Source organism: Trachemys scripta, chromosome 2 (assembly GCF_013100865.1).
Source record: "Trachemys scripta elegans isolate TJP31775 chromosome 2, CAS_Tse_1.0, whole genome shotgun sequence".
NCBI lineage: Eukaryota > Metazoa > Chordata > Testudines > Emydidae > Trachemys > Trachemys scripta.
The window spans coordinates 142,122,632-142,146,112 of record NC_048299.1 but is presented as its reverse complement, the minus strand read 5'-3'; the positions used below and the strand labels follow the sequence as shown (position 1 = coordinate 142,146,112).

General features: G+C 48.7%; 1 protein-coding gene across 3 annotated transcripts in view; it reads left to right on the top strand.

Moving 5' to 3' along the window:
• NCAPH (non-SMC condensin I complex subunit H) overlaps positions 1–22,038 on the top strand; it is a 38,368-nt gene extending 16,330 nt beyond the window's left edge. For 2 of the 3 annotated variants that reach the window (XM_034761657.1, XM_034761660.1), the window contains exons 2-18: positions 87–327; positions 574–667; positions 5,078–5,170; positions 9,063–9,201; positions 10,914–11,035; positions 11,424–11,613; positions 12,209–12,300; positions 13,176–13,381; positions 14,986–15,134; positions 15,730–15,836; positions 16,642–16,764; positions 17,119–17,226; positions 18,079–18,243; positions 18,909–19,025; positions 19,552–19,640; positions 20,398–20,473; positions 21,432–22,038. In XM_034761657.1, coding sequence (XP_034617548.1) covers positions 87–327; positions 574–667; positions 5,078–5,170; positions 9,063–9,201; positions 10,914–11,035; positions 11,424–11,613; positions 12,209–12,300; positions 13,176–13,381; positions 14,986–15,134; positions 15,730–15,836; positions 16,642–16,764; positions 17,119–17,226; positions 18,079–18,243; positions 18,909–19,025; positions 19,552–19,640; positions 20,398–20,473; positions 21,432–21,491 — 2,171 coding nt within the window. In that variant the 3' untranslated portion in view covers positions 21,492–22,038. The remainder of the gene's footprint in view (positions 1–86; positions 328–573; positions 668–5,077; positions 5,171–9,062; positions 9,202–10,913; positions 11,036–11,423; positions 11,614–12,208; positions 12,301–13,175; positions 13,382–14,985; positions 15,135–15,729; positions 15,837–16,641; positions 16,765–17,118; positions 17,227–18,078; positions 18,244–18,908; positions 19,026–19,551; positions 19,641–20,397; positions 20,474–21,431) is intronic. The other variant, XM_034761659.1, reaches the window with a different exon arrangement.
• Positions 22,039–23,481: the final 1,443 nt, after the last annotated feature.

Sequence of the window (23,481 nt, the reverse complement as noted above, 5' to 3'; positions counted from 1 at the left end):
TAGTGGGGGGCTGGCCGGAGGGCTGAGGTTAATGTCTCTTTAGCTCATCACCTGCCTTCTCTGTATTTCTCTGCTCTCCCCTGCAGTGAAGATGAGCACGTCAGCGCCCCACACCACTGGTCGCAGCCAGAGCGCCTCCTCCGACGGCGTGTTCGTGTCCCCCAGCACCAAGAGGCAGCATGTCAGCACCTCGAACACCCCGGTGCTAGCCAGCTTCCCGGGGAACGATGACGAACAGGAACGGAAGCAGCGCCGACGCTCCAGGGTCATCGATCTGCAGCTCAGCAGCACTGACTCGCCCCTCTCTGTGCAGTCCCCTTCCAGCAGGTTAGAGTGACTTATGAAGCAGCTCTATCCAGGTTTGATTATTGCCTGCAGGAAATGCCCTGGGCTGTGTTAGTACCAGACTCGGTGGGGGTGAGTAAGTATACAGGTGGAGTTGTGCGAAAGGCCAGGGACTCGGGGTGAGGAGGCGTTTCTAAATTACAGCTGCTTTCTCGTGCATTGCTACCCAGGCGGGAGCTCTCGGCGGGCCGCGCTCTCTAAAGCAGACGTTCTTGCTTGTTTCTTTAGGCCGGCAGAAACCTCCCTACCCGTGATCCCGAAACTGACAAACACCCAGATTTCAGATCACTACTCCACCTGCATCAAGCTGTCAACAGAGAACGTAAGTGAAAGTAGTTCTGCATGTAGCGCAATAAGCCAACTTTGAAGAAAGCCAGTTCTTCAAGTGGGGCAACTTTACACATGCAGATCACACCCAAACACAACCCAAAAAAGGACATAGTGTAGCCTGCTGGGGGTGGTGAAGTTTTGGACTCTTAAGGTATATGCTCAAGGCTGTCGTTTCTGGGATGTTTAGCAACAGACTCGATAACTCCCAAGTTTAAGCCTGGAAGTGAAGAATGCAGCCTTCAGTTGTAAGCCCAAAGTTGTAAGCTTCAAAGCCGGGGCTGTCTTTTTGTGTATCTTCTAACACAACGGAGCCCTGACCCATGGCTAGAGCTCCTAGGTGCTATAACAATACAAATAAACTAGTGGAAAGCCCCTGTGTTACCTGCACAAAATTCACTGTCACTTGCACGCTTTAGGGCACCCAACTTTACCCTGTTCCTAGGGCTCAGACATAACCCTCTTAATTTAGGCACTCTAACTCTACTCCTCCATAGGCTCCGGGCAAACACCCATTCCCTCTGGATGCAGGGCTTAATCTTTTGCATCCAGAAGATGGGGTCTTTTACCAGTGAAAGAGCCTTACACAGTAATATCCTACTTCTATTTATTAACAATCGCCAAAATGGAATGCACAGGCTACACATACAATGCTCACCACTCCCAATAAGACAGGCAAACTTTTCTTGCTAGCCAGTCAGGATCAGGTCATCTGGGGGACTCCAGTTTCTGCACAGTGTCATTAGCAGAGTGGTGAGGTCTGGCAGCTCTTTGGGGCTGTGTCCTGGAGTTGGTTCCCAAAGAACTTCCTTTTGGATCCCAGTTTATATAGTGAAACTTGAGTCCTGCTTAGGTACACCATAACCAATCATTTTTACTAAAATTTTACTAACCAATCCTAACATATTGTAATAAAATTCTCTAACCAATCATACCCCACCACCTTAGTTAATTTACACCTAAGAAAATTAATTATGTAACAGACAGAAACAATTGAAGAACCAGCCAGAGACCATACAGACAAACAATAGAGATGTGGGGACCATAAAGATAAAAGAATAAAGAAATGAGGATTTCACAGCCACAACTACTGATAAGTGATTTCTCGCCAGACAGAATGCTATCAAACAAAGTTTTCTGTAACCATCTTAAGATTTAGATTATCACAGGCTGTTATGTTTCACCAAGTTCCCACTATATTGAGGAAAATAACTTGGCTAAAGCATGTGTGACATTCATTATCTCCATCTCTGGGTTGAGAGAGACAGCATGCTTGCTGCAGTTTCTGTGTCCATCAGAGGAGCATCTCCACTTGCTGCTGATAACCTACTCAATCCCTCCCATCTTCCCTAGCCAGTATTCAATTCCCCATCTTCTTAGGTTCTGGTCTGGGAAGAGTAAATATTACCAGGCAATTCCCAGTTAATAGCTCCCCTCACTGTTCCCTTAAGGAGCCTTATCTCTTATTATTTTGTTTCCTCTTTCCTTCATCTCTAACAGCCTTCTTTGATTTGATTCTGTGCTATCAGGCAGGATCATATCAAACAGGTAAATGGAAGTACATATGAGGTACAGAAAACACACCCCCACCCACACAGCTCTATCATCGTCTCCAGCATATATTCCAGAAAAGCATCCAGTCTTGATGTAAAGACTCCGAGATGGAGAATCCACCACTTCCCTTGGTAATCATCACCCTTAGTGCTAAAAATGTGTCCTGTGTTTCTAATTTGAATTTGGTTGGTTTCAGCTTCCAGCCGTTGGTCCTTGTTCTGCCTTTCTCCGTTAGACTAAAGAGCCCATTACTACCCAATGTGACACGTTCCCCCCCAGGGTGCCACCTGGAACTGGGGTAGCACTGAGCCCTCTGACTCACCAGCCTGGGTTCCCTCTCAAACTGCTTCTGTGACAAGCTGCAGACTGTTCTCAGTCCTACACTCCCACCAGCATTCACACAGGCAGAGTAACACCCAGCTGCAGTTACATGCAGGCTCTGGCCAGCCACTGCATGAACCAACAATAGAGAGGCTACAGCCAAAATAATCCCCAGCCTAAGACCCCAGAGCTGTACTGTCCTGCTCTGATCAAAACTCTGACCAGTATGAATTTATTACCCAGTTCCCCTCTCCCTCGATGTAGAGAGGAATATGCAACAGCCTTTGTACACAAAGCTGAGATTTTTCCCCAGACACTTCACTCAAAAGCACACTGATTTAGATAAAGCAAAAAACAAGTTTATTAACTACAAAAGATAGATTACTAGGTAATCTGCTTTGATCTGTTTGCTATCACTTATAAATAAACAAAACCACAAACTAAGCGTAACGTACTAGATAGATTGGATATGAATTAGCAATTTCTCACCCTGGCTGATGATACAAGCAGTCCACCAGGTTTCCATGCACAGGCTAGAAATCCCTTGAGCATGGGACCAGCACTTCCCCCAGTTTAGTCTTTCTTCCACAAGTGTTTCCAGGAGTTTTCTTGTGTGGGAAGTGAGACTACTAGATGATGTCACACCCCACCTTATATAGCTTTAAGATATGGTGGGAATCCTTTTTTCCAAAAACAGTTTCCAGCCCAGTTTATGGAAAAATACAGGTACCCAAAACGGAGTTCAGTATCATGTGGTCTGGCCACATGCCCTTGCTGAGTCATAACAGCCATTACTTACGGGCTGGCTAAACTCTTCATTAGCCCATTGTCTTTGCTGACGGGCCATCAGCACTGTGTAGCTTCTTCATTGTTGTACCTGAAAGGCTAACTGTGCGTGTCACCCAGAGACAGCACATTTGAAATACAGATGCACAGTCAATATTCATACCTTCAGATACAAAAATGATACATGCATACAAATAGGATAATCATATTCAGCAAATCATAACTTTTCCAATGACCCCTTACATGACCCATCCTGTATAAAATGCATCATAATTATGCCATAATCATATCATAATAACTCTATGATGAATAAGGGGTGCAGTATCACACCCAGTATTTTTTTCCCTGTAAGTGATCAATTCACCTCTCAATCTCCTTTCTCATCAGCTAAACAGACAGCTCTTTGTTTCTACCTGTGAGGCTTTTTCTCTGGCTGTTTTGTGGTTCTCTTCTGCACCCTCTCCAGTTATTCAACATCTTGTCTAAAATGTGGACACCAGAACTGGATGCAGTATTCCAGTATCTGCTCCACCAATGTGGTACACAGAGGTAAAAATCATCTCTACTCTTACTCCTCTGGTTATAAATCCAAACATCTCATTAGCCCTTTCGGCCACAGGCTTGTTGCGCTGGGACTTTGTGTTTAGTTGCTTGTCCAATAGACTCCTAAATCCTTTTCAGTCACTTCTTTCTAGGATACAGTCTGCCACTTTGGAGTCTAATGTGGACTAGATTCATAAAGAATTAGTTATGTTGAAGTGTAACGTAACTAAAGCCAATCAAGAGGTTTATGGAAAATGAAGTTAGTTTGACAAGATCTGTCTTTTGAGAAGAGGACAAGTTTAGCTGATAAAGGGGGTAGTGTTGCTGTAATAGCCTTCTGTAAGGCATTTGACTTGATTACCGCATGACACTTTGATTAAAAATCTAGAATGATAGAGAATCAACTTGGCACATACTAAATGGTTTAAAAACTGGTTAACTAATAGGTCTCAATGTAATTGTAAATGGGGAATCATCATCGAGTGAGGGTGATTCTAGTGAGGTTCTGCTGGGATCGGTTCTTGGCCATACACTATTTAATATGTTTTATTAGTGTCCTGAAAGAAATAAAATCATTACTGATAGTTTGCAGATAATTCAAAGATTGGGGGACTGGCAAATAATGAACAGGACAGCTCACTGCAGAGTGATCTGGATTGTTGGGTAAAAGCAAACAAACACTTCAGTGTGGCCAAATGGAAGGTCATATATCTAGGAACAAAAAATGTCAGCCATACTTGCAGGATGGAGGTCAGGGCTAGAATTCAAAATGACCTTGCTGATTTGGACTGAAATCAACAAGATGAAATTCAATAAAGACGAGCAAAGTACTGCACGTAGGAAGGAAAAATCAAATGCACAACTAGAAAATGGAGAATAACTGGCTGCTGGAAAGGATCTGCATTAAGACACAGTTTGTTTGAATAGGCCCAGCCTCCCAAGGGATACAGATCACGGTGTGACTGCCCTGTCGTCCTCCTTATTTACCTCTGCCAATCTTTGTGTCATCCACCGATTTTTATTAGCTGTGATTTTATATTTATTTTTTGATCATTGATGACAATGGTGAACAGTGTCGGGCCTAGAATGATTTCCAAAGACCCCCTGTTGATGAGATTCCCCACCAAGAGTTGCTCATGTCACTGTGGATTGAAGGACATGATTTTTCAATAATAGAAGCTGCTTATGTGCTGTGTTTCAGAGAATCACCACGAAGAATGCGTTTGGCCTGCACCTTATAGACTACATGGCAGAGATACTCAAACAGAAGGACTCCGAACTGACCAACTTCAAGGTGAGGGGGATGGCTGCTGCCAGCTTGGTGCAGTACTCTGTCTCTTGCTCCCTCCTGGAACAGAGAGGCCTCTTGTTAATTCCTGCCTGAACCTCAAATGGGCATAATGCAGGCAGATGGGAACTAAGTTCCCTGTAAGCTGCGTGGCCGCGCAGCAGGCTATCAAGGGCGGTGCAGGTTGGGAGAGGCGCCTCTCACCTCGCCCGGAGCTGCTGCGTCAAGAGAGGGCTGGGGGGAGTCCTCTCTCCCCATCACAGCCCTGGGGCAGCCTGCACCCCAAACCCCTCCTCCCCGGCCCCACCCCAGAGCCCACACCTATAGCCAGAGCCCTCGTCCCCCTGCACCCCAATCCTCTGCCCCAGCCCTGAACCCCCTCCCACACCCCAAATCTCTCATCCCTGGCCCCATCCCAGAGCTCGCACCCCCAATCAGAGCCCTCACCCTCTCACACCCCAATCCTAGTCCTGAGCCCCCTCCCGCACCCCAAACCCCTCATCCCCGGCCCCACTGCCTGGACTCCAACCCTCTGCCCCAGCCCTGAGCCCCCTCTCAGACTCCAAACCCTTTGGCCCCACTCCTGCCACACATCACCTCCATATTGGTGCACGTAACAAAATTCATTCTGCACATGGATGTAAAAAATAAGAGGGAAGACTGGATGGGAACCCCTCTGCTGTTCCTGGTTAGGACAGCTGATGGAAATGACTGGACAGTAACTCCTAATAGAATTTGATAGGGCCAAATTCTCTTCTGTTACACCAGTGAAATCAGTGAGATTTCTGCACTGTTATAATCGAGCAGAATTTAGCCCACGGAAACCAGGGTTCATTTATCAGGGAAAGGCTTGCAAGGTTTCCTGAAGTCCTTATTTTGACATTAGAGGCCAGCGGTAGGGCCATACCGAAAGGAGTTTGGTCTGAGACTTGAAGGCGGAGTGAATTAGACTGGAGTAGATGGACAGCAGGGAGGGAACCAGGGATATGATGGGAGGAGACAAAAGGAGGAACAGTTTTCTTTAGAGGGAGCCCAGCAGGATATTCACTTGGGCAAGGTGTGGGTAGGGGATTCTCAGTCATGATTTAAATAGCAGAGGGTCTGGTGACCCTGAGAATAGTACTTTGTATCTTGAGTGCTTTTCTTCCTCTGATCTCCAGGTACTTTGTAGGGGTGGGCAGATGAGCTTAACCCCACTGTGCAGGGCGAGCCTGAGGAACTGGGGCAGTGATTTGTCTAGGGACACATGACAAGTCACTGGCAGAACAGAGTCCAGATCTGGATGTGGGCGTTGTGCTTTCCAGTGGGCATTGCTGCTTGCTGGTAACAGTAAGATACTTGCCTGCCAGGGCAGATGTCAGACTCCACAAGCTATGTTGATGGGAGTCTGCATGAGTGTTCTGGAAGCAAAACACAGATTATAAAGAAGGCTTCAGTAAAGGCCTCTCTGGTGGTTTTCTCTGCACTGCTCCTTTTCTGAGGACTCTGCTAGACTTGGGGAAGGAAGAGCCTGCACAGGAGAGATTACAATTCCACTTCAGCCAAGGAGGAATTCCTGTCAAAAACCTGCCCTGTACCAAATTGCAGAGCAACTTACCAAGGGTTACAGGGATCTCCTCAATCTGGTCTCTACTTACTCGGTCGCCATGGGGTGTCATGTAAGATATTGACTCAAACCTTGTGTCACACTAGTGGTCATAATCAGGCAGGAGACACTTATTTACCTGTCGGACTGCAGAGAGTTACAAAGGGATCTTACAAAAGTGGGTGACTGGGCAACAAAATGGCAGATGAAATTCCATGTTGATAAGTGCAAAGTAATGCACATTGGAAAATATAATCCCAACTATACATACAAAATGATGGGGTTTAAATTAGCTCTTACCACTCAAGAAAGCTTGGAGTCATTGTGGACCGTTCTCTGAATACGTCAGCTTAATCGGTAGTGGTGGTCAAAAAAGCTAACAATGTTAGGTACAGCTAGGAAAGGGATAGATAATAAAATGGTAAATATCCTGATGCCACTGTATAAATCCAGGGTACTCCCTACAGTTCTGGTTGCCCCATCTCAAAAAAGATGTATTGGAATTAGGGAAAGGTACAGAGAAGGGCAACAAAAATGATTAGGGGTATGGAACAGCTTCTGTATAAGGAGAGTTTAAAAAGACTGGGACTGCTGAGATTGGAAAAAACATGACTAAGGGGGATATGATAAAGGTCTATAAAATCATTAGTGGTATGGAAAAATTGACTAACTGTTACATAAGACGAGAACCAGGGGTTGCCAGATGAAATTAATAGGCACCAGGTTTAAAACAAACAAAAGGAAGTATTTCTTCACACAACTCACAATCAACCTGTGAAACGTGTTGTCAGGAGATGCTGTGAAGGCCAAGAGGATAACAGGGTTAAAAAAAAACCTAGATAAGTTCATAGAGGATAGGTCCATCAATGACTATTTGCCAAGATGGTAGGAGACACAACTCCATGCTCTTGGAGTGCCAGAAGCTGGGACTGGGCAACAGGAGATGCCTCTGTTTGATACTTGCCCTGTTCTGTTCATTCCCTCTGGGGAACCTGGCATTGGCCACTGTCAGAAGACAGGATACTGGGCTAGTTGGACCTTTGGTCTGACCCAGTATGGCTGGTCTTATGTTGCCAGAGGCTGGTGGTGTTGAGGAACTGACCCACAGCAGGTACTGGCAAGGGTTCCTTGCAGGGCTTTGGAGCTGTGCTCCGGCTCCACTCCGCTCCAGCTCCAGGCAAAAAACTGCAGCTCCACTGCTCCGGAGCTGCTCCTTGCTCCAGCTTCGGGCTCCACCCCAAAGCCCTAGTTCCTTGTGCTAAGGGCAGGCGGTAGAGGTGTCTCACTGTCCTACGCACCCTGGGAAGCATCAACCCCCCACACCTCCCCAATCTTTTCGAAGCATCAGGTGGGCTTAGGGAGCTGGGCTTAGGGTAAGAGCTGGTATTAGCTGAAGGGCACTACAGGGTAAAAAATCTGGGTAAAATTCAGTACAGCAGAAGTGAAGTACAAGTGACACTGTCTCTGGTAGCAGAGGGTGAAATTGTAACGGGCGGGAGAGGGACAAGGAGAAGCAGTTAATTAATGAAACTTTCGGCAACAACATACAATAAAGTTGGACTCAGTTGCAGATAGACACTACAAAGATACGTCGTCACTGAGAATCCTCAAAGCAAAGCTGAGCTGGACCCGCTGGCACTGGCAGGAGATGGAGCTATAACTTTCTGTTTTGAAAGAGGGGGGAATAAGAGCGATCATTTGACTTCTGTAACTTTTAGCTAAAATGAGGTGTGCAAGACAGGTGGGAGAACAGCACCAAATGCAGAGTTCCAGCGTGCCTGAGTCATAGGGTAATGGTGGCCTGACTGTAACTAAGTTTGACCTCCATGTATGAAGCTCATGCTGACAGAGAGGACTGTGACATTCGATTCCATAGAATGGGTCACAGCAGTAGCGCATAGGGTGGGTGAGAAACAAATTCCGTAGGATCCACAGCAACATTACTGAAGAGCTGTGTTTTGGGGAAGGAAAAGGGATGGAAGAGCCCAGTGTGGCTGAACAGAAATACACTGCGGTGATTCATGCTTGTAATGTCTCCTTTTTACAAAAGGAATCCATCTCCGGTTGTGCTGATGGAATGGAACATGGACTTTGTCCGGCCGCATGGCCACTCTTGTACGTTTCAGCTTGGCACATCCTACTTTCGCTTTTTGCTGGTCTCCAGTCACATCGGGAACATAAAAATAGATGTTCTCACCAAAATTTCAGTTCTGCAGCTCACATTTTGTTTGCTTTCTCTGAAAGCAATTTATTCCCATGAGATTAGATCCTTTCTGATTGTGTGTTCTGTGTTCTGTTCGGTCTGTTTCACAGATAGCAGCCGGCACCCTGGATGCCAGCACAAAGATCTATGCGGTGAGAGTGGATGCTGTCCATGCAGATGTATACAAGGTCCTTGGAGGGTTGGGAAAAGACTCAGCACCTACAAAGGATGTGGACGGCCAGGGGGCAGGTGTGCTGCTTGCTGCTTTTATTTTGATGTACTAATCAAGGGAGTTGGAATAGTCATAACTCCAAATACTGGTGCAGGGCCCCCACATAACAATCTTATGCTTACACAGCATCTGTAGATTTCCAGGCCCTTTTTAGGGATGGGAAAATGGAGGGAAGTAACTGTAAAAATTCACACAGTAAATCAGTGACAGAGATGGGATTAGAACCCAAATCTCCTGACTCCCAAGTCCTGTGCTCAGCCTGCTAGACCTTTCTCTCTGCTCTGAGCTGAGTGTGAGTACTGGGATTTCTTATTCTGGCAGAGTGGTCTGACTGAGAGATTCAAAATCATAAGAGGAAGCACCCCCTTGTCTTCATCCTGTCTTGTGCTACAAAAGCAGAATGTCCTGTTGAGAGACAGATTAGTCAACAAAAGGAAACACAGCCTTTAATTATTTTATATAACTTCCCTTTGCTGGGAATCCAGACATACCCAATATGGATAATTTTATGCCCAGTAACTTTTGTAGTCATAAAAGCTAAAATAAAAATAATGGAATCTAATCCTTAGGATACATTCACTGCCCCGGATTTCCCATGCCCTCTGTGATCATCAGCATCGTATCACTGGTCAGGTGCATTATGGGACAGTTTTGTGTGCAGGTATTGGCCACAGATGGAAGTAGCCTATTGAGCCATATGGACTAATGGTCTGATCTATTTATGGTAGACCTGTCTTTCTAAGCAAGCTGGATGAATCCAGATTGCTCTAGCATGTTTGTGCAATGTCTTTTTCAGCTTCCCATTACGCGGGCAGTAAGGGATGGGCCGAATGACATGGGTTTCTGGTTCCCTGTTAGTTTAGGCATCTAAATGCAGTTGAATAAGAAATAATTTAAAGGATTTCCCCAAATGTCTAGTGCTGATCCAGTCTGGTTTGTGCTCCCTGCTTTCGTTTAGTGAAGTGAAGACTTTGCTATGAGTAGGTACTATTATGGCTATTTTGGGGTTAATTTGATCAGTTGAAGGGACTTTGGTTTCTGACTTGTCTAGGCCTGTGTTCCGTAGTCAATAATGGCTAGTGAAGTTCAGAACTTGTCTTCTCCTTGTGTTGGTCTGGGTGAGCAAGGAGATCAGAAGCTACAAGTTGTACAGACAAAATGCTGTCTGTTACACTGAAGCAGCTTCAGCTGAGCCCAGGGACTCATGTCACTTAGTTTCTACACTGTCAGCTGATGTGGGGTTGCACGATGTGAAATCAGAGATGACATTCTCACCAGCGTGTGCAAGAAGTGTGTTAATTCTCACAAACTAATCTAAATGGGAAGAGATTTTATGGAGGATGGAGCTGGATTCTGTGCATCAAAGGAAATTTTCTTATCTGCATCTCTGCGGCATCTGCCCAGTGGGTTTGAGTACTGCCTTTTGCTATCAGATTTTTAAATAAACCTAGAATTATTTTTGTAGTAATTCTGAGGAGATTTTTCAAAACTCTTGAACCTGCTCACTGATTTTTGTGGTAACTCCTGGTAAAACCCAAACACACACAACCCCTCTTAGTCTAAGGCTTGAGGGAATAGAAGAGGAGGCAGAGATTTAGAAAGGCATGAGTGGGTCGGGTCTATGTCTGATGTACTCTCGACCCACCACTTTTCAAGAAGAGTCAAACTCCCACCATTGGTAGCTACATTGCTCTAGAGACAGCCTCTGCAGTAATTCTCCTTTTTATAGATGGAGCTGCTGCCGGTACTGAAGCTGCCAAGAAGCTCCAGACAAAGAAGAAGCACTCGTACAAAACAATCGAACAGAACCTGAATAACATAAACATCTCTGAGGCAGATTGCAGAAGTGAGGTGGGGAATACTGCCCTGGAGTCTTCGTGTAGCAATTGTTCTACTCAACCCTGTGCCAGATAGACATTTCTCCTTCCTCACCCCCATGTAACTCCTCTTCTCAACATGGCAGTCTTGTGTCAGGCTGTAGCATTCATATTCTTTCCTCTTGCCTATCTCTGCACTCTACTGTCATAGCAAGTCTCTCATCTGTCTCCACCCTGTCCCTCCCGTACTGGTGTGCTTCAAATTCGACAGCAAGACAACTCTGCACTAGTTAACCCAAGTGTGAGTGTGAAGCTCATGTCTCTATTTAGACCTTCTCTGTGATGGGGTCTTGTATCCATCCATCATCTGTTTTCCCTCCGCCTCTGTTCCTTGATTCTTCTTGCTTTGTGTCCACGTGCAGGTTGATCCCATGTTCCAGAAGACAGCAGCCTCTTTCGATGAGTGTAGCACGGTTGGCATCTTTCTCAGCACCCTGCACACCCACAGCTATCGCTGTGAGCTCCTGTTGGATTCCAAGGTCACGCCGCTCCCATCTTCTGAGACATTGGAGTCCCCGAGCTCTACTCCTGTGAAAGTGGCAGACCTGAAGTGTAGGTGGAAGTAATAACTGTGAACTCTGGACTCCTCCAGGCTCCCGTTTCATCCCACGTAACCCCCTAATAAAGTTCTTATGCTCGTTATCTCGCAGTGCAACAGGCACTATGTTCCCTTTGCTGGTTGGATCATCTGTTAACTTTTTGGTCTCAGCTGACTTCATTCTTGCTTCAGTTATCTAATTCTGCCCCCCCCCCCCACACACCCGGTTAACCCTTTGGTGCTGTCATGCATGTATTGCTTAGGGGGAGATGTTCCTATATTTAATGCATGGTGTGGATTTTAGGGTAGGTTTCTTGATTCCTGCTGCTTTTTAGGCTTAAACTGTAAAATCAGAGCCAGTGTAGGTGAAAGTAAACGTAGTGTGGCTTCAGGCATTTATTTCCTGGGTTAATCACTCAGCGGTGGGGCAATAGCTTTCTTCTCCAACCTTCAACTCCCATGTGTGTGTTCTGAAATGCTCATCCATATTTGAGGTACGGTCACCACAGCAGTAGTATAAATCCAGGTTATTTGATGTTGGTTATTTAGGTTAATTACTGATCATTAACCCTGTTCATAATATCTCCTTACTGCTTTCGTGGTCTCTAGCTATCCTGCTGCAGTGCATCGAACAGCGCCCCATCTGCCCTACGTTGAGTGGCTTCCAGCTTTCTCACTGGGACAGTGACTCCCATAATGAGGTAGGTCTGTTAGCAAGCTGCTCATATTAGGTCAGTGCAGAGCATGATATGGGAGTTGTTCTCAGTGTGCTCAGCTTCCTCTGTCAAAGATCTCTCTGCAGGCTGGAAAGGAAAGGGAGACTTGCTCTGTGGGGTTGGTGCTATTCTGCCGGAACCGGACAGGGAAGTGGTATGCAGTATTTCCCTGCGGTGCATCTTAGAAACTAGAATTCTGGGACTCACTCAAGCATCTGACCTACTTTTAAACAGAAAAGAGGGTTTGAAACTATTTGAAGGGACGTCTCTGGAGAAATACACGCCATTCAGGCATCTTATTAAGGCCCTCGCCTTTGCCAAAGGATTCCCTAGGATTATTGTAATCCGCACCCATTGGTGTGGAGCAGAGAGGTTGATTCCTCTTGCATCTTGAGGTACTGAGAAAACACATACTGAGTACAAGATGGGATCAATTCTTGTCCTTCTAGATTGGGAGGAAGGTAATGTACTCTGGGCTCAAATGGTCTGTGTGTGCCTGAGGATATGCTCCATTCAGGAGGCATCACCTCAGTTTAGTTCTTCAGTTTCTTAACAATTTCTTTCCCCTCTCTATTCCCTGAGGCTGACATCCTATAGCATTTAATCTACAGGACTAAGGCTCCAAGGATGAGCAGGTTACCTGGGTCTGGGATTCTCTGAAGCGACCGTTCTCTGGATAACCAATCCCCTTCAGGTTTTTAATTAGTCCATTCTCTCCGAGTACGAGGCCCAGAGTAGGGTTTATATTCTGGAGTAAATGTGTTAAGCCCTGTGATAGGTGTCCTATTTTGCCTTGGAGGCCCAGGGTTTGGTATTGAATCCTTTCTGTGAGTGAGTGACCTGCTCTTTCTGTTCTGCAGTCAGTGTCCGCTCTGCTGGATAAATTTAAGAAAAGCGACCAAGTCTATGATATCAACGCAGAGGTGGATTATGACCCTGCAGACTGTGCTGATGCCCTAGAGGAGGATGACTTTGATGCAGACATGCCAGATAGGACGGTAGCAGGGGATGTTGGGGACTTTTCAGACAAGCTGGAGGCCTGCAGGATGGTGCGTGAGAGCATGAGGTACGTGGTATTGCTTTGGTCTGCAGCTGGGGTTTGCCACCTAGCCACAGCCTCCAGTTCAGGATTGCCATGTCGGACAGCAGTGTTTTGATGATAGGTTTCCTGAGGCAATGAAGTTTACAAGCAGAGCTTGCTTACTGTGCAGGTGGTATCTGTGAACCAAGTAGACTAATGGCCTAACTTCTCGTTATAGGACTCTAGCTCTAATCTTTTCTTTCCCCTACCGAGAGACAGAAATGGGACTTGGTGACCAGGGATCCTAGAAATCCGTTCGCCACAGAAAAACACGGAATTTGCGCTTTTACAGAGAATCTTTCAAGTAAAAATGAAAAAATAAAAACACAGTAGAACCCCGTTTATCTGCGCCTTCATTGACCGGCTCTCGGTATTAACCGAACCGACAGTGGTGGGGCTCAGGCGGCTGGTGGTTTGGTTAATACAGAGAGCTGGCTAACAGAGGTTTGGATAAACGGGGTTCTAAAATATTGTGTTGAACTGATACCTCTATCTAATGTAGCTAGGGAAACGAAAGTTCAGTGTTTCATTTTATTTGCGGAAAGACACGGCTTTGTATAGTTTTTGTTTCGGGTTTTTTTATTGGAGATTTTTTTATCATCATGGAAAACTAGGATCCCAGTTAATGATCCAACCAGGCCAGCATCCATCCAGTATGTTCTCCAGGTTAAAAGTAAGCGGCACAGCTCTCTAAAGGGTCTCCCAGCACTGTTTAAATGTCAAATGCAATTAAAATGGTTTTAACTTTCTCCCGGTCCCTCACCCCAACCCTCCCTGCTGTGAATCACCAGAACCATCGGTGTTGAAGGTATTCAGGTGGTTGAGCTTTGTTAATGAAGGTTAGAATTTGGCTGTATGTCACACCAGAGTATTTGTTACTTCAATTCAAGCCACTTCAGTCTGTTGGCCACCAGTCCCTGATCTTGTGCAAAGCACCTCTGAAGGGAGGGGCATCCTTCCCTGCATCAACCATCTGACCGCCATGTCCGGAGATGGTTTTTGTAGCTGGGAGTTGACAGCCCCAAACATGTGCGGCAGGGACTGCAACATGCCCAGACCATTCCCTTGGCTAGAGCCAAAACATCTGTCCTTACCCCCTGCGGACTTCAGAAGAAGGAAAGTAAAACCCCCTTTCCACCATCTGTGGTGGGCATCTATTGGGATGGAATAGAATGAGATGAAAGGGAATGAAGCTAGGGAAATCACCCTTATTCAGCTGCTAATCCTGTACCTCCTTAGGGAGCAACATGGCAAATCGCCATCTGCTCCCCAAATCCCAGAACCCCTGTTGGCAAGTCAGCTAACTTGTATTATTTTTGGGTGTGCCTCTATAACCAATAGCAAGACAGTGAGTAAGAGGTGTAGGGATTAGAAGCCACTGCTCCCCACATGCTCGATCTCAAGGGTTGTCTGTGTTAAGGCTTTTATACTGTACTAGCCACCGGAGGAGGAAATGACCCATATCTGAACAGGACTGATGCCATCCGACAGTGATGCATGCACATACTGGCTAGCCCCTGGGCTACTGTAGTGTGTGGTGGTGGTTTTTTTGCATGGATTATAACCGATTTGGGGGGGTGCTCTTTCAGTAAGGACGTGATTCCCCTTGCGGAAGGAGACATCGGGACCATGTGCCTCCATCTCTCTGTGAAACCTGGAGAGTATTCCTACTTCAGCCCCCGCACCATGTTGATGTGGGCCGGCCCAGAGCACTGGCGCTTTAAGCCTCATCATAAACGTATGTATTTATAGGATGCAGTTCAGAAAGTGGATCTAATTATCATAAACTTCTGGTGTGTCTAGAGACAGTCACTACTCAATGGCTAGAAAGCCATCTATCAGGGTAGAGACCACTGTGCGCTGCTCTCCAGTCACTCTTCCAGCCAGTTTAGGAGGAGCGCTCTCTGTCTAGGGGGAAGACTAGCTTGGTATGGGGTGAGGGGTAATAGCATACTACCTAGGTCCTGTCCTAGTGCAGCCATAGGGGATACCAGTTTAAATATCTACCCCAGTTTAGCCTGCAACCTCCCTCCAACACAACAAAGCTCAACTGCATTTTCTGCTTGTGCTTCTTTAGAAAGACAAACAGCCCTTTAAAATACTAAATCTAGAATGAAAACTCCAGTGCCTCTGTTAGTTCACAGAAAAGCTCCACTGACAAAGCGGAGCATATACCATCTTCCTTTCCTTTAGCTCCAGAATATCTGGGTGTGGGTGATCTGCTTGGAAAGGTCCTCAGAAGGCTAGGAACACTGTCTGAGAAGTAAAGGTAGCAGCACTTGATTCTCCTCCCCCAAAGTGCTGAGCATTGACTATAGCCTTCCTTTCTGCAGTGGACACGGGCGCTGAGAAGGGGGGCAGGAAGAGGAACGCAAAGAAAGTCTTCGAACTCGACTTTGATGAGGATATTGACTTCACAATGCGTTTCCGTAAGACTAGGGTATGTACTGGGTTGCCACGGGCGCCTGGCTTTTTTCTGTTCCCTCCTCTGCGACACGGGGAGTCTCTTTAGTACAAGCCATTAGCAAATTTTTAAAATGGGGTTCTGCTGTGAACTAGACTCTAAAGTCAGCCCTGGGGGTGTTCCTCACTCCAGATCAAATGACAGGAGAGACTTTCTCTGCTAGCCCTGTATCCTGGAAGTCATGCTGGATTCTTCCTGGCTTATGCCGCTGCAGGCAGGGAGCTGCCCAGGGGTCACCGAGGGTAGTATGCAGAGCTGCCAGTGGCACACGGCTAACTGATCTGTACAGTGGGGGCACCAGCATAGATTCCAGCTTGCTATCCCAGAGCTGTTCGCTTTTTGAGACTCCCAAGAATAATCTGGATTAGAACTTTATTGTAGTCACTAAAGTGAACAGTCTGACTGAATAACGGAGGGCAGGTCTGTTGAGTGAAAAGATACTTTTTTCCATAGTTACTTGTCAGATGAGACCCATAGCTCGAGCCTATCAAGGCACCGTAGTGCCAGCCCCAGGCTGGTTGTCTTCCCATTTGCTCTCTGCTGCTGGTGGTGCATTGAGCGTCCTCTTGAATATCCCCCATTCTCTTCTCTGGAACATGGAGCTTCAAGGACCCACTTCCAAACTCTTTGTGTGCTTGCTCCAGTGCTGTGTGGAACTCTGAGCTCCCACGCCCTGGCAAGCAAGGGAGTTCTTTGAAATGGCTCCCTGGTGTATAGGCTGGACGTACTTGGGCTAGGAGAGGCAGGGACTCTGATGTAATATGGTGTTGACTTTAAACAGGCAGCGACAACTCTGTCCAAATCAACTCTTGACAACCAGAACAAGAAGAGCACCACACTCCCTGAAGACTTCCACTATGACCCTGACAACATCATCCGGCTCTCCCTCAAACCAGCCATCAAGGTACAGTCCCTTCCCAACCCCACTGGGTTCTTCCGCCCTGCCCACTGTGCCGTGGGCTGCGGGACTCCCATGGTGCACCGAACGCTCCTCCAGCAGGAGACAGTTCGCTAAGGAGGTGTTCGGCTCATCTGGTTAAACCTGCCGCCTTGTTGATACCAGGCGTGCTGGGCTCCCCACCCTGTGGACGAGGGGGAGGGGAGGGCAGAGGCATAAATGGAGGAGGGCTGGGATGGACCTTGGGAGGAAGAGGCGTGCCATGGGCCTAGGAGAAAGGGAATATGGCTGTCTGGATGCTAGTCTGGGCAGCACTCAGGATCTCTGTGTCCTTTTTCCCCCTTGGCCTTGTCTCTGCAGCTGTGGAGGAAGGCTCTGCAGAGCAGCTCGTCTGACCAAGAGGATGAGATTGGAGAATATGATTACAACAACCCCAATGACACCTCCAACTTCTGTCCTGCACTGAAGGTAGGTGGGGCGGGGGTGTCACTTGGCTGTGTACTGTCTGGTGGAAAATACTCTCTCTCTCCAGCTGGAAAGATCCGCCTGGGAGAGCGGCCTCCAGCACCACACAGGCCTGCCTGCTCTCACCGATCCAAATGTGGTCCCTGCAGTGCCACGAGTGGAACTGCCTGGACAGGCTTTGGCACCTGCTCGCTTGTGAGGGAGCTGAACCAGGCGCTAACAAAGCCCCATGCTTACCGGATTTCACTAGTGAAACGGCAGCTGACTCTTGCCGGTGACACAGTTGTAACCGTTCTCTGGGCAGCAGGAGCCTCCTCATCCCTCCACACTCGCTAACCTTGGAATCGCGCTGACTCCGAACTAGCCAGCTCCCATGTTTGCAAATGTGCCTCTCTCCATCTGCTGAAACCCCAGGCCGGGCCGCCACCGCCCCTCCCATGGCCTCTCCCGTGTGTGCAGACCCTCAGCTCACGGCACAATTGTTACATCCTCCAAGGCCTCCAATGGCTTCCCAGCTGTTTCAGGATCCTGTTCCAAGTTCTCTGCCTTGGCTCTTCAAAAATGCAGTGGACTTGCTTCAGTGCCCTCGCAGACCCTGTGCCGATTCAGTCACGCCCCCTGTGGTGGGTGAGCTCGGGCATCCCTTTGCATTTCCCAGCTCTGGAAAACATGTACTGCTTTGGTGATATGGTGCAGATGGTTCATCGGTGTGTGTGTGTGTGGATACAGATATAGATATTTGAGCTGTCATGGGGGGTGTGGAAACCTGCATGTTCCTGTTGGGATTTGCAAGGAGGACACGGACTACGGCATCTGTATGAGGCATCTCTCTTTTCCCCCCCAATATCTGCTCAGGCTGCTGATAGTGACGACGACCCCGACACTGTTGGCTTCATGGGCCAGGGTGGGCCCTTTGAACTGACCGTGAGGGGGACAGATCAGTTTGGTGAGCTCAGCAGGGCCCTTGGGGTTGACATCACGACATATGGCGAGTCCAACCTTGTTGCTGAGCCACAGAAGGTAAGAACTGGCCTGCTGCCTCTGCGGCCCCAGCTGGTATGTGGCTGAGCACTATCGGGGTTAGTTCTGAGCTTGCGGGGTGGATTGCGGCCCTGGAGAGCAGTGAAGCCCCCTGGGTGCTCCCATAGCAAGCTGCTGGCCAGTGCAGGGGAGTGGGGGAGCTAGTCTGAGGCTCCAGCTGCAGGAGGCCCATGGAAGGAAAGCTCTCTGTGGGATGGAGCAGACTTCCTTCAGGCTGCACTGCCTAGGCCTTTGGGCTGTGTTCGGAACGGGCCTGCATGCTGAGGCGCAGGGACTAACTGGTTGCCGTGCTCCATCCGGTAGCATAATGCTCTCCAAACCACCCAGAGAGGGGATCCTGCTGGACTCCGCTCAGCTTGACAGACTTCTGCTTGTCTGAGGATGCTGCTGCTTTTTAATATGGAGATATACCTATCTATCTCATAGAGCTGGAAGGGACCTTGAAAGGTCATAGAGTCCAGTCCCCTGCCTTCACTAACAGGACCAAGTACTGCCCCTGACAGATTTTTTGCCCTAGATCCCTAAATGGCCCCCTCAAGGATTGAACTCGCAACCCTGGGTTTAGCAGGCCAATACTCAAACCACTGAGCTATCCCTCCCCCTGCTTTCTCACCACCCTTCTCACCCTGCATGTGTACCTTCAGGTGAATAAGATAGAAATTCATTATGCAAAGACGGCCAAAAAGATGGACATGAAGAGGCTAAAACGGACCATGTGGGACCTCCTGACTGATGGGCAAAAGGACCAGGTGGGGGCAGAGGTGAGTGCAAGGAGATCCCAAAGCAGCCATCCCTGGCTGGCCACCTACCCACGTGCGTACCAGCTTGACAGCCCCTTCTCAGGCCTCCCTCTGCACTGTAGTGACGTGGCTGGCTGATTCCACTGGATTCCCAGCCAAGGCATCTCTGTGGTGCTACTAGCAGGCACCTTACCAAGCCCTGGGGGATCCTGAATGTTGGGTAAAGCAGCCCATTCAGCACGACCCTGCCCGCACTGGCAAGAATGTCGTGTTCAGTGTAGGAGCTCCAAGGCCAGGCTCTCCGCTCCAGTCCCTTTCTCTCATGCTGATGTGGCCTGGGGAGGGCTTCAGATCTATGCACGTGGCTCCTCAAGGGGCCAGACTGTCCCTGGAGAGAAGATGGCACCTTTCAGAAGGAGCTGTGTGAGACTCCTCCATGATGCATCTTTGGCTTGCTCATATCTGGGAAAGCAAAGACCTGGAATCCTGGGGTGAACACCCTGACCTGCCTGTTTCTGACTATCTGCCTTTCCTCCCCTTGCTGAAGCAGAATGAAGTTGCAGAGAAGGAGACTGACTCTGTAACACTAGCAGGCAAGAAGGTCTTCAGTGGCATCACAAAAGATCTGCTTCACAGGTACATGGGGATAGAGACCCTTCCTAGAGAGGGCCTGCAGTGCCGGGGCTGCAAGCCGCTGAATCCGACGTGCTGCTGCAAGCCTCTGGATGAATCCTGGGTGTTCCCTACTAACTCCCCATCTGCCCCCTGGTGGGATAATGTCGCGTTTGGCTTTTACACCGAGGGGGTGTCAGTCTGAACAGGGAGTGGCCTCTGAAGAGGGTATATGTACACTGCAATGCAACACCTGCAGCTGCCCCAGATCAGCTGATGGACTCCGGCTGGAAGCTGGGTTCTGGGAGCCTCCCTCTGCCCAGATCTCAGAGCTTGGGCTGAGCCCAAAGGTCTACACTGTCATTTTATAGCCCCTGAGGCTGAGCCATGGGCCAGCTGCGGGTGCTTCATGGCGGTGTAGCATCCCCTGAATGTCTTGGCCGCAGTGTGAAGCTCTCCCATCTGCTGTGCGTGGGGATAGCTTGATCTCCAGCTCGGGTTGCTGAATGTCGATCAGAGTCTGCTCACCCCTCGGCTCAGAGTCCTTCCTGGTTGGGTTTGCGGAGCTGGGTGTGAAGAAGTGCAGGCCTGAGGTGAGGCCCCCAGAGGGGAGAGGTTTTGGTCTCCTTAGTGAGAAACAGGAAAAGCTGGAGAGTGGTGAAGGATCTGTCACTCACTTAACCAACCCCCACTGGCTCCCCAGTATGCCCCATCACTGGTGTCTAATGTGTAGGCTCCCGCTATCTATGTAACCACCTCCCTCCCTTTGGCTGTTTTGCAGACTGCCTTCTGCGATGGCGCAGAACCTCTCTGTGCCCCTGGCGTTTGCCTGCCTCTTGCACTTGGCAAATGAAAAGGTGAGTATGGTGTCTGCGTGTAATGCTGGGCAACTCCGATGAATCCCACTGGGCCTGCAGGGAGCAGTCCGTGAAAGAGGTGGGGTGCTGGGCCCCAAAGTTCCATATGGGTAAGGCCAACAGCCAGACACCCGGGAAAGAATTCTCTGCAGTAGCTCAGAGCCCTCCCCATCTAGTGTCCTATCACTGTCCACTGGGGATATTTGCTGCTAGGAGTAGCTATTGGCTACGTGCCATTGTAGGCAGCCCCATCAAGCCATCCCCACCATAGACTTATCAAGCTCAGTCTTGAAGCCAGTTTGTTTTTTTGCCCCCACTGCTCCCCTTGGAAGGCTGTTCCAGAACTTCATTCCTCTGATGCTTCATAGCAACCCCACCTTTCTTCTTGGGGTTTTTTTATTTATGACCAAAGAACTTTTTTACTGCTTTAATTTCCTTTGCAAGGTCTAATTCAGCTTGAATTTTGCAATTGTCTTTTCATGCCTATGCTTTCTGACGTCCAAGCTGTAGCTTTCTTTGCTGATCAATCCCGTCTTCAAGTCCTTGTTGGAGGCTCTCTGCTTACTCCTGCATCCTCTTTGAGGTGGTTATTAATCCAGAAACGAACACATTGGTCTTGATTTACGGCTTGAATTTGGCCTTTCACCCTGTCTTCTGGTGGCTTAGCTCAGACCCTGCACTTTGCTTTGAACATCACTTCCGTGCTGTGGGTTTTTAATTCAGTTTCCCATGCACTGATAAGAAATAAGCAAGTTGGCTCTTCGGCAGTGACTCTAAGATGGTTCCACCCTAGGGACGGTTCTAGGTACAAAACTGGAAGTCCGGGCAGATAGGCTCATGACTAGTTTGACTGTGCCGTTGTGACCTGTTGGTAACAGCTTTCCTGTGGGCTGGCTATGGTGGTCTCCACTGGGAAGAGTGTGGCTTATAGAACTAATTGGTTTCCTCTCCTTTTCAGAATCTGTCGCTGGAGGGGGTAGAGGACCTGTCTGACGTCCTTGTGAAGCAAGGAGATTGACGTGCCACATGGGCGGAGCAGGGCACTCTGGCTGCTCTGATAGGACAGGAGCTCTTCGTCCCACCATGAGACTAGCCATTCGTTTCAGCGAGTCTGGGTCTCTCATCACTGGTAGCTTTCTCTCCCTGCCAGCGACAACAATGGGATTTCTCAGAACACCGTGTGTGAATCATGGACACCTGCATCTCCAAACCTGGGCTCTTAGGGTGACTCAGGCAGATGGGGATTGCTACTCTTGTGCTTCCATGGGAACTGGAGCCTTCTTTGAACTGTCAAACTGTCTCCCTTGCCTTTTTAGATGGTAACAATGACCCACAGATTCATGCTGCTTCTTGCCGTAGCCACTGCTAGAGCAAAGAACTCTCCAGCATATCCCCACCTGTCTGTTTTAACACAGCTCTCACTTTCTGTACATAGGACCGGTTGTAATTAGTGGGTTTTTACCCCCTTAACTGTATTGTCTCATCACTTTACACATTATTAGGATCTCTCTGAAATGATTTTTACCTATTTTGTACAGAGCTTTTTTTAAAAAAAAAAAAATAAACTGCAATATTGGTTCAGATTTCGGGGGCTCGGCTTTGTTGGGGGGAGAGTGGGTTTCCCAGGGGTAGAACAAACCCCGCTGCATCTCCCTCATAGTTTCAGAATTCACGGTGCTGGGAGGCGGTGAAGCAGAGGAGAGTAAAACAATGCGAAAGGTGCCGCATCGGACTGAATTCCCTCCTGAACCTCTGGAACCTCTGGAAACAGACATCTGGGTGCCTGAAGAGGTTGCATTGGCAGACTTAGCATCAGCTGCCTCTGTCCATTCTCCTAACTGGAGTAAACAACAAGTGATGCCACCATACAGGTGTGCTGCAGAGTTCTGGGGCACATAGTCCTGGCATATGTATAGCCGTGACCTGAGCTATGAACTCGCTAGTGCTCCACTGAACTAAGGCTTTGGCTCTCCCCCATCAGGAAATGTAGTTGCAAGCTGTATGTAGACCCAGTCCAATGTACTCCCGGGCTGTGCATATCCAGGCACATCTGCATACACAAGACCAGCTCCTCTAAGCAGCAATATTCAAGGCTGCTGGGCTGAGCCCCACATGCGATCCACGGAGAGCATGCATCTGTTCACGCTGCTGGTTGTGCAATGTAAGAACATGAGAAACACCTTCACTTCTATTGAACTAAATCAGGCAGAGAAGTCTGAGCAACCCTGGCCCTCACCAGCGGGCGCTATTCTCAGTGGAGCTAGCAGTGCCCAGGGCTTTTAGACTCCTAGAGGAATGGTGTCTGGCAGTAAGCAGGGCCTTGTCCATCACTAGTTGAACTCAGTGCAGACAGAGGAATGGGGCACTGCTAGGAGATCAGTGTACCCTTAGTGCCAAGAAGGCCAATGGCATATTGGGCTGCATTAGTAGGAGCATTGCCAGCAGATCGAGGGACGTGATCATTCCCCTCTATTCGGCACTGGTGAGGCCACATCTGGAGTAGTGTGTCCAGTTTTGGGCCAGCGTGGGGCCAGAAATGAGGGGTTTGGTGTAGGAGGGGGCTCTGGGCTGAGGCAGGGAGTTGGGGTGCAGGAGGGGGTGAGGGCTCTGGCTGGGGGTGCAGGCTTGGGTGAGGCAGGGGATGAGGGGTTTGCAGTGCAGGAGGGGGCTACGGGCTGGGGAGTGGAGCTGAGAAATTCAGAGTGCGGGAGGGGGCTGTGGGTTGAGACGGAGTTGCAGTGTGGGAGGAGGTATGGATTGGGGGGGTGGGCTTGGGTGCAGCTGGGGTTGACGGGTGTGGGGAGGCGCTGGGGCAGGGGGTTGGGGTGGAGACTTACCTTGGGTGGCTCCCAGTCAGTGGGGCTAAGGCAGGCTCCCTGCCTGTCCTGGCTCTGTGCTGTGCCCTGGAAGCGTCCAGCAGGTCCGGCTCCTAGGCAGAAGGTGTGCTGGTTTCACCGGTAGGCACCGCCTTCCCAGCTCCCATTGGCTGCGGTTCCTGGCCAATGGGA